Source organism: Bos grunniens, chromosome 22, assembly GCF_055505025.1.
Source record: "Bos grunniens cultivar Pamir isolate PY7600 chromosome 22, Bosgru_T2T1.0, whole genome shotgun sequence".
NCBI lineage: Eukaryota > Metazoa > Chordata > Mammalia > Artiodactyla > Bovidae > Bos > Bos grunniens.
This window is the reverse complement of record NC_141186.1, coordinates 47202362-47212702: the sequence shown is the minus strand read 5'-3', so window position 1 is coordinate 47212702 and position 10341 is coordinate 47202362. Positions and strand designations below refer to the sequence as shown.

Sequence of the window (10341 nt, the reverse complement as noted above, 5' to 3'; positions counted from 1 at the left end):
GGCCGTTTATTTACCGGGCTCTTTGCTATCTTGCCGTCTCACTTCTTTGCGGGGCGGGGGAGGGCGGGTGAATTTCTTCCGACTAATCTTTGCCAGGTGATGCCCCGTTTGGGTGGTCAAGTTCTCAGGCAATGATTGAAATAAAATTTAGTGATCTTTCCAGAGAGCCTGGGGGCACTTTGCGCATTTTGAACTATGTGATCCCCCCTCGAGCCCCCTCCCGCGGTGCGCTCTGCAGTTTGGTGCTGGCAGTTTCTACCAAGGCGCTTTTTCTTTCTTTTTTTTTCCTCCGATGTTATACCTCCCGGCTCCTTCAGCCACAGCCCCCGTGTGTGCGTGTGCGTGCGTGTTGACTGTGACACGGTGTTACATTTGTTCCTGTGCCCTTTCTCCCTCTAGGGTGAAGCTCTGGGCCTCTGCTTTTGGTGGAGAGATAAAATCTATTGCCGCGAAGTACTCCGGCTCCCAGCTTCTGCAAAAGGTAAGGTTTCTGTGGTGGCAGGAAGCGATGATTTTTTCCAGCACAGAAAATGGAGGCAGATTTAGTTTTCCAAACAAACGTGAACCCAGAGCAGCATCAGTTATCAGAGGTGTCTCTGATCCCCCGGTTTCTTGGCAATATATTGTGCCGGTGACTTCTCCCTACCAACCGGTTATTTTTAGATGACACTCGATTCGATACACAAAGAAAAGCAGGATACTCAGTGGCACTGTCCTGGCCGAGGCTCGGAAACTGAGTGTTTTTTGCATGGCTCTCCTCTCAGTGTCGGGATTGCTGTTTCAGTGTGAGAGCAGATGCTCCTCTGGCCAAAAAACGCTAACTTCGTGCAAGGGGCAGCGTCAGTGTCTATGTTATGATGCCTTTCACCTTGCCCACGCTGCAGGCTGGGGTTCAGTGTATCAGAGAAAGACGCTGCACTATTGTTTGTCATCCCTGCAGTTGTACAATCCCATTATTCCCCAATCATCTAGACCCAGGGCTAGCATGCATTACATCATTACAGATAAGGAGAATGAATGTGGTTATCTTTCCACTCAGCTGCACTGCTGGGTAATAACCTATGAGAGTAGTCCACAAACTTAAGACGTTGGTCCGCGTCCATATATTCTGGAGAGTAATGAGAATGGAGAATTGATTATTAGGCTTTTATCAGAAGCTGCATCAATTTTAATTCAAACAGGCAGCATTATGCTTAAAATTACACTGTGAGATATATAGTCCTTTGCACTCCCCTCCAAGGGAAAAAAAGGGGGCAAGGGGAAATAGGCTGGGGAGGAGAGATTAGAGGAGATAAAAAAGAATTTCAAGTTAACAAATCAATAGGGTTAATCCAAGAATTCTCTCAAAGATAGAAAATAAAATTGGCATTTAGGGGTAATTCTCTGAAAATGGGTACAAACAGCTTAAATTGTTAACTTTTAAGCATTTAAAGCTGTGCTTTTTGGGCCAATGTAACATATGTATCATGCATGCTGCCTGGTAACCAAGTACGTATTTTATTTATGGCATTCTGCTGTAGAGAGTAGCGTTTTTGGGGACATTGTATGAAACAGTTTGTCACATGGAATCTAAATATTGTAATGAAACATCATCCCACAATGGAATGACAGAGGTTAGCCTGGCTTAAAAATTGCCAGTAGCCATATTCTCTGAAACCTTGGAAAGACTGTTTTCTCAACTGTTATCTGGGGACGGAGTTCGTTGAATTATAGGCAGTTGATAAAAGCTTGAGGTTATGATGTGCCTTTATGGACAATGATAATTCACATACCTGTGACCTGCCTCTCAGTTTATAGGAGTCGCTTCTTTTGCTCCTGTTCTTTTAGTCTGGACCAGTCTGTACCCTGCTTTGGCATTTTGCCTGTGTGTCAGATGTTTTATGTGAAGAGTTCTGGCCTATTGCATTGCCTGTGTATTTAGCTTATGCTTTTAAAAAGAGGATATTTTGTATAACTTTAAAGAAATATTTTTCATCTGCCTGTTGTAGTTTAGTTATAGCAACTCTGAAAGTATCTCCTCAGAGCCTGTGAGCACTTTTTTTTTTATTGTGCTTACATATCTTATACTCACATTTTGTAGGAGCCCATGAAATATATTTTTTCCTTCTCTCTGAAGTTCACACACACACACACCACCCAAAATCCCTTCAGCCAAGCATATTATTGGCTACTCTCTGATAGCAAATTGGAGAAAGCTAAAATCCTTCTCTTACCTTCTCATCAGCATCCTTTCTGATACTGCATTCACAAGCCTTACTTTGCTTTTGTCATGTTTACAGCTGGACAATTGGGTAATTATTTCCAGCTGTTTATGTCTTTGTTGTCATTTCTTACTGTTGCCTGGCATTCTGTAATCTGATACCAAGGGGAAGGTGAGGTGTTGCTGGGCATTAGGTGCTGAGGTGGGCATTTCTTCTGCTCTGGATTGCAATCACCGACCATGACGCCCTCCGATACTCATGGCTTTCTCTGGCTAGGCAAGGACTTCCATGGGGCAGGGTGTGGTAGACAACTTGGGGAGATATCTTTGGGCTGTCTTGGCCCGTTGCCCTTCAATATGATTGTATCTTTATAATCAACAAAGAAGACTGATTTAGAGAGCTCAGAGTATGAATGAGAAAAGATGCGAGGTGCTCAGAGTGTGGGGAGGTGTAGCATCATTTGGAAAAGCAAGCAGACAGTTGCCTTTCTCTTCTTTTTAAGTTTCTGGCCATTTGCATGAGACATTACTACTCTGAGTCAAAACTTTCTGTACCCTTCTGTCACATCATTGCATCTTTGACACTTAAGTTATTCTCGAAACGAATTTGGAAACTTGATTGAACAATACATTAACACTGCAGTAAGAGGACTCAAGGGTGTTGCATGATAGATTGTAATTATACTTTTAAGGCATAGACATTTAAACTTGATTTCAGTTAAGTAAGGTATATTGTATACCACTGAACAATTCTATGTACTCTATGTGATTTTTCTAATTGACATTTAATGTTATGAATTGATGTAAGGTGTTCATTTTAGAATGGAAGTTTATTAATTTTTGAACCAAGGCAAAAACTTTGCAAAATAGTTATTGTGAATGTAAGTTCAATAATAATAGGCCACCTATTTTAAGGGGTTTGGAGACTGGGAAAACTGCCATTTTCGTAATAGGGTAACAGGTTTTTTTTAGATAATATAATTCAAGATAGCAGTATTATCACTGATTTTATCAATGTAAATATAGGTATTTAATAATGTGCCTCATTGTCATGGATTTAGAAAGGAGAATATTTAATTAGTTGTCTCTTTGTTCATTACCATGGTGTTAGCTTACAATAATGTATCTGATATCCACTGCCAGACTTCCTATTTTTTCTCTTTTTGTTTTCTTTGCCTAGTGCAGGAATAGCAATCTATTAGTTCTTTATAAAGAGGATATTTTTGATTGTATTAAAAAAAGAATCTGCTTTTTAGCAAAGTAGACTGTTTCCAACGCAGAATGGAAGAACGTGGGACTTGAATGTTGGAGTTGGAGTCAATTTTGAGAGGTTTTTCTGGTTGTTAGAGGACCTTGGGCGCCTGAAAGCGAAGCTCTCATGCGGCTGTGTGCCTGTGTCCTGCCCTCTTTAGCTGGCAGATACTGCAGGGGTTTCCATTCACTTCAACTTTTAATTAACTTTCGTATTTGACATATTCATGCCAATATTCAGCTGCCTCTATCTTGCTTCATTTTCCCCAGAGAATGCGCTTTGTGTGGGTTCTCTTGGAGAGGCACAGTTTCATTACCTTTCTATTTTGGGATTCAGTGAGAAGCATTCTAGTAGGTCCAGTAACCTAGGCTGTTAAATGCATGGGCTCCACACCCCTAACATTCACAATAAAAGGTATTAAACTGGTGTGATTCTCATTTCGTCCCTCTCTGGGAGAATTTGGTCGGAGCTGGATTTGTCGTTCTATGTAGTTCTGCATTCAGGGAATGTATGTTCACGGGAATGAAGGGTTCTAATTACATTTTCCAGAATCATGGTGATAAATACACAGCAGAAATACAGGTACTGTGTGTCTCTGCCGTTAATGCTAGAAAAGAATTGACATTTACCTTGGACGCCTCGTGCCGCATTTATCAAATGTGCTCTCCTTGGAATGCATAACCAGTTTTTTGCATTATCAACTATTTATTGAGAGGGCGGCTTTAATACATGAATGTGATATCTCTTTCCACAGGACAGAGTCAGCAGAGTGAAAGGTTGGGTCTTTATGCCATTTTGATAATTATGACTTTTCATCAATGTGGAAATCGATGGTCTTTTAAATAATTAAATAGGAGTATTCACTTATCAGGAATTAGGTAGCAGCGCTGTGCTGCCTATAGGAAGCCTGACACTATGGATTGCTTTTACTGGGGAGGCGCTACTTGGCTGAACATTTTTGTTGAATAAACACAGTTATTTGTCATCCTGCGAGATTAATGCATTCAACCTATGCTGCCCACGTTTTAATTCATGGCACCACTTCAATTACTGGACTTCTCCCTGGCAGATTATTTTTCAAAGTCTTAAAATCTTGGAAATGACAGTTTTCAGTCTTTCAGGGCAGTTTATTGGTCTCATTAGCTTAATCACCAGGACATCAGCAGAGCAGGCTAAACCAGTTAGAATTCATTTCCCGCATCTTACCCACGTATATATCTTATTGCATTTGTACACTCATACTTGGTCACTTGCTGACCAGATAAAGTTCTTTTTGTATGACTTTGTTAAGTCTGAGCCTCTTTTGTTCTTTTCTTTTTTTTCCTTCTTTTTCTCAAAGTTTCTTTTCTGCCAGAAATATTTCTGCTTTGCTTTTTCCCTTATTAGGAGCTGCTGCAGCCTGCATTGCTCAGATTTACAACTGCTAGTCAAAGTTAAGGGAGGTGAAAACGTAGGCATGGTTTTCTCATCGGAGGTAAACTTCAGGTTTTTAATCCAATGTAGTTATTACATTTGATCAATTTCTCTGGTGCTCTCAGGCTAGTTTTATCTTGTCTTATTTATTCTAACACCAATGTGCTTTTAGGCAAACTCATGAGTACCAAGCCACCTCATAAAGTCTGTCTGGCAGGGGCAAGCACAGATAACGTTTCCAGTTTTGAAGAAGACATAGCCATGTATCCGGAGAAGGAAATGGCAACCTACTCCAGTAATCTTGCCTGGAGAATTCCATGAACAGAGACACCTGGCAGGCTACAGTCCATGGGGTTGCAAAGAGTCAGGCATGACTGAGCAACTATCACCCACTCACACTAGCCACGTATCAGGATGAACAGAAGTAAAAGAAATGTGAAACAGTACCTTGGGCACCTGTGACCTTGCCGGCTATCTCATCATCCTGCACTTTGGAGCACACATTTGTGGAAGTCAAGTGTGGGGATTCAGGTTTTTCTGTCATCGATCCGCCCTCGCCAGGTGTTTAGTGCTCCTGCACACCTGGAGCAGTGAATGACTTGCTGTGTCGGGCTTCCAGAAAGAGGTGTACATTCTCTCAAGGATCCTTTGTTTCTGGACTGTCATTATTCCGGATCTCTCATTACAGATACCAACTCATGGCTTTTTCTTTATCCAAGTATACAGCCTCTGTCAGAAGTGAGTGGTGTTTATTTCAGGGGTCCCCATCTTTTGCAGTCACAGTGCTTGTCAAAACAGCCTCCCAAACTGAGATCCACAGTGTCCTCCAGACAGAGACTTTTCACAGCTTGCATGTTCCCTGGGACACTCTGATTGGACTTAGAGATTTGCTATGGCCGAGACTGAGAAAAAATGAAATAGATATCGTAAATGCCAGCCTATGAATTAGCGTATGAGAGTCCCCCTCCCCCACTACTCTTTTAGTGTGATTTTTATACAAGAGACATAATGGCCTTTGCTTCATCTCCAGTGGCTGCAGTGAGGCTTTTGTGTATCATGGAGCGAGAGGGAAAGTTCCTCATGTCAGGATCCTGGCAATATCGATAGAATCTTCATCAGCCCTCTCTGGTCCATTAAGCAAAAGTGAGCTTCTCCTTCAAGAGAAGAACATGGAGAAGAAGGGGAGGATGCTTGATTTCCCTGAGTATTTAGTGGCCAGCACATTTAGCTGGTGGTCCCTGAAATGCGAAGCCAGCCTCAGAGACTTTTTCCTGACAGTCCGACCTGGACCACAGCTCACCCTCTGCAGGTGAGGCATCTGCTCAGCTGATGTATTTTAAGGGATTTCTCTGTGTAGCCAGCGTGTCTACTTTTCAGGAGAAAGTCATTTTACAGGCATAACTTTGCAAAGGGTGCAGGGTGTATTTAACAAATGGTATAACACTTGTTGGGTGCTCATTCCAAGGCTGTTTAAATAAGGCATCACATATAAGGTTTATCATGGTTAGATGCTGCTGAGCTTCTCGGTTATCCCACTTCAAGATTATGGAAATAAACAACTCAGTAGCCACCTATTAATGGGCAGTTCAAGGCCATATTGGAAAGGAGAGCATTATCTCTTGACAAGAAATAGATGCCTCTTTCTTCACTTTGTGCCCTGCCGTGTATTTATCTTGGCATCCAGTATTGGAAAACAGTACCCTCCCAAGGTTAAGGGAGCTATTACCACGTAAACAATCCGGACAGGCAAGTTGGACATGGTTAATGTATGGCTGTGGGTTCGCAGATCAGACTTCTGGTTATTCATTTTGAGTGAAGCAACTGCCAGATGATATTTGGTGCTGGTACATGTCCTTACCACTTATTAAGTTTGTGCATGCATGTGCATGCATGCCAGTAGAAACGGAGGCTGCTCATCACAGAATGTGCCAGATGCTGCCTGCTGATGGGGAAAGTTGTCCTTGTCCTCTTGGGCTGCTAGCAAGTGCGGCTTGAGGGGGTGAACTGGGGTGTTAGGACAGAGCCAAATGATCCAGTCCGCCAGGCTCAGGTTTGTCCGGCATCTGAGACATTATAGGCAGCTGCAGTGGAGGACCTGCTGAGACCAGGACCAGCTACATCAGGGGTCCCTAATCTCCGGGATCTCATGCCTGATGATCTGAGGTGAGCTGATGTAATAATACTAGAAATAAAATGCACGATAAATGTAATGCACTTGAATCATCCCCAAACCATCCACCCCATCCCCATTCCCATGGAAAAATGGTCTTTCATGAAAAGGGTCCCTGGTGCCAGATAGGTTGGGGACCACTGACATAATTTGTGGGACCCAGTGGGAAAGCAAAATGTAGTTCCATTTGTTAAAAAGTTATGAAGAATTTCAAGATGATGATAGCCGGGCATCACAGCAAGGAGGGGGCCCATTGGGACTCGGGTGAAGCTCCCCGCAGGACAGGTCGTGCTCATTTTGGCTTTCTCTTTTCCCTGCTGGGTAGCTCATCCTCTCATTCTATTTTGATGTTCTGGCCACAGTCAGCTGGGGAGGCGTCCTTTGCCCATCTTTTTTCATCATTGTAATAGGTGCAGAGCTTGGAGCGTTTTCAGAGACATACATCTTGGAAGCTGCAGTGCTGTTAAAGCATAGAAAAAGGTCACTGGCTTAGGAGTCTAAAAGCTGTGATGTTTGTCTTCTTGTCTTTTCTGTAGGTATTTCCTGAGTGGCCTTGAGCAAACGGTCTAATCTGATAGTAAGAACAGGTAGCATTCCCTCAGGAGTTCCTACATTCCAGGTACCAGATAAACACCTGACGTGTCATCCCACTGGATTCTCTCAGCTACCTGATGACTCAGGCACTACCAGTCACCCCATTTTTCAGATTTGGAAGTTGAGGCTTGTGGAAACGAAGCAGCTGCCCCCAGGTGACCCAGCTGGGCTTCCGGAGTCTGCTTGCCTGGCCGCAGTGCTGCTGTGTTCTCTTGTCTTTGTGTGACCTTTTTTCATCCCCCCTTCCTGTTTGAAAACAATGTGAGTAATACCTGCATTACCCTACTTTGTGGGTGTTTTGGAGGATTAAATGAGATAACATCTGGGAAATTACTTCGAAAACAATTAGAACCCAAGAAAACAGCTGAGAGGACAGGGTTTGGCATCAGATGGACTTGGCGTTGAGTCCCAGATCTGCCGTTTCCTAGCTGGGTCACCTTGCAGCATGATGCTTCTGAACCTGCTCCCTCCAATGTGAGAGGAGGCCAGGATCTTCTACTTTACAGGCTGTGATGAACATTAAATAAAATAAAAGGCGTAAAGCACTTAGCACGGTGCCTGGCACGTAGAAGCTTTCCGCGATTGAGCTGTGGAAGTCGTTATTGGTGGCGTGAGACAGAGACGAGCTCTTCAGATAACCGTCATTGAGCATCTGTGGGGCCAGCTCCATAGACGCAAATGAACAAGTGCCTGAAGGGGGCAGTGGGTGCCAGGTGCCGACAGGGAGGACAGTGGTCCCACCTGGCGCCTGACAGGAGAAGCCTGAGGAGCCAGGCACTGCAGAGCGGGAGGAGGAGACCACAGTGGACCCAGCCTCTGCCCAGACCCAGCCGAGAAAGCCGGCTCACTTTCTCCTAGAGTCGGGGTGATGCCCACATGAGACACTGGGGTTGAAGAACTACCTCAGGGGCTTCCTGGTACCCCCTTCCTGGCTTGCCCTGCTGTGCAGGTGGTGGATCAATTGAGGAAGGGCCATATAGTTTAGAAAATCACCCCCAAACCACTGGTACCCGGGACTGATGGAACTACAGAGTCTGACTGCACTGGAGGCTTCTTAAATTCTACCAAGATTCTAACTGGCTCAGGAGAACAGACTGTTCAGTGGGACTGGACAGGAAGGAAATGGACTTTTTTGGGGAGAGTTTAATGAGCCAAGCATTCTTTGTATTAAAGTAGATAATGCAAAGTGTCTGCTGGGGTCTTTAGTTGCACTGGGAGGTGGCCTGTTTTCTACCTGTCACCAGTGGCTTGCAGCTCAGGGAGATGGAGCGCTTGCCACGTGGTGGGGCTGGACTCAGATGGGAATGTTCTGACCCCCAAGCCTTTGACTTTTCTCTGCAGTGTGTGTCACCTATCTGGGCTGCTCCCGCCTCAGCACCTGCTTCAGTGGGGTCGTCAGGACCTCAGCAGGATGAGAAGGGCCGGATGGGTGGGATGCTGGAGGCCTCTCTGGTTTCTTTCCCCTAGATGTGCTTCCTCGGGTGGGATTTCAGGAGATTTTCTGTTGGCAGCAAAGACTGACTTTGTGGGCGATGGGCCCCCACGAGTTGGGGAAGGACTTCCCTCATTCCATGGGAGCTTGTGCCATGATGGGCCAAGAATGGTTCCTAAGGGAGACAGGACAGGTTGACTGGAGGGCCCCTGGCTGCCAGGGCAGAAGTGGGGCTGTTGAGTACCTTACCTGCTCAACCAGAGCTGCCAAGGAAAAGAATAACCTTGCGGAGCTCCTGAGCACGATTCAGTCTCGGCTAAGGCACAAGGCCTCAGCCATTCGGCAAAAAGTAGGGAGCATTTCCCATCACGTTTTCCTCCAAAAGTCAAACCTGCTCTTTATCTGTTTGCTCAGGTCCCTGAGTTTGTGTCCTGAGGGTCTGTTTCTCACACCTGATGGTTTGATTCCTTTTCCCGAGACTTTAGTGTTGTGTGTTAAAATGGAATCAGTGGTAAAATTTGCCCTTGGAAATACCACCAAGGTTTAGAACCGCCCCCCCCCTCAGCCCCCCAATGTTATAAACTTGACCTTGCATTTCCTTCTTTGAAATTCTGGGCTTCCAGGAAAGAATCTGTTGTTTAGTTGCTCAGTCGTGTCTGACTCTTTGTGACCTCGCGGACTGCAGCACTCCAGGCCTCCCTGTCCTTCACCATCTCCCAGAGTTTGTTCAGGCTCATGCCATCCGACCATCTCATCCTCTGTCGTCCCCTTCTATTCCTCCCTTCAACCTTTCCCAGCATCAGGGTCTTTTCCAATGAGCTGGCTCTTCACAACAGGTGGCAAAAGTATTGGAGCTTCAGCATCAGTCCTTCCAGTGATATTCAGGGTTGATTTCCTTTACGATTGACTGGTTTGACCTCTTTGCTGTCCAAGGAAATCTCAAGAGTCTTCTCCAACGCCACAGTTCAAAAGCAACGATTCTTCGGCACTCAGCTTTCTTTATGGTCCAGCTCTCACATCTATACCTGACTACTGGAAAAACCATACTAGCTGGACTTTTGTTGGCAAAGTAATGTCTCTGCTTTTTAATACGGTGTCATAGCTTTTCTTGCAAGGAGCAAGTGTCTTTTAATTTCATGACTGCAGTCACTATCCACAGTGATTTTGGAGCCCAATAAAATAAAGTCTGTCAGTGTTTCCATTGTTTTCCCATCTATTTGCCATGAAGTGATGGGACTGGATACCATGATCTTAGTCTTTTTTAATGTTTTAAACCAGCT

The 10341-nt window shown here is 44.6% G+C and overlaps 1 protein-coding gene across 6 annotated transcripts in view; it reads left to right on the top strand.

Moving 5' to 3' along the window:
• CACNA2D3 (calcium voltage-gated channel auxiliary subunit alpha2delta 3) overlaps positions 1–10341 on the top strand; it is a 900680-nt gene that overhangs the window by 688 nt on the left and 889651 nt on the right. For all 6 annotated transcript variants that reach the window (XR_015151529.1, XR_015151528.1, XM_086367461.1 and 3 more), the window contains exon 2: positions 400–481. Coding sequence is in view for 4 of the 6 variants with exons in the window: in XM_086367461.1 (XP_086223587.1) it covers positions 400–481 (82 nt within the window). In the remaining 2 variants the exon portion in view is untranslated. The remainder of the gene's footprint in view (positions 1–399; positions 482–10341) is intronic.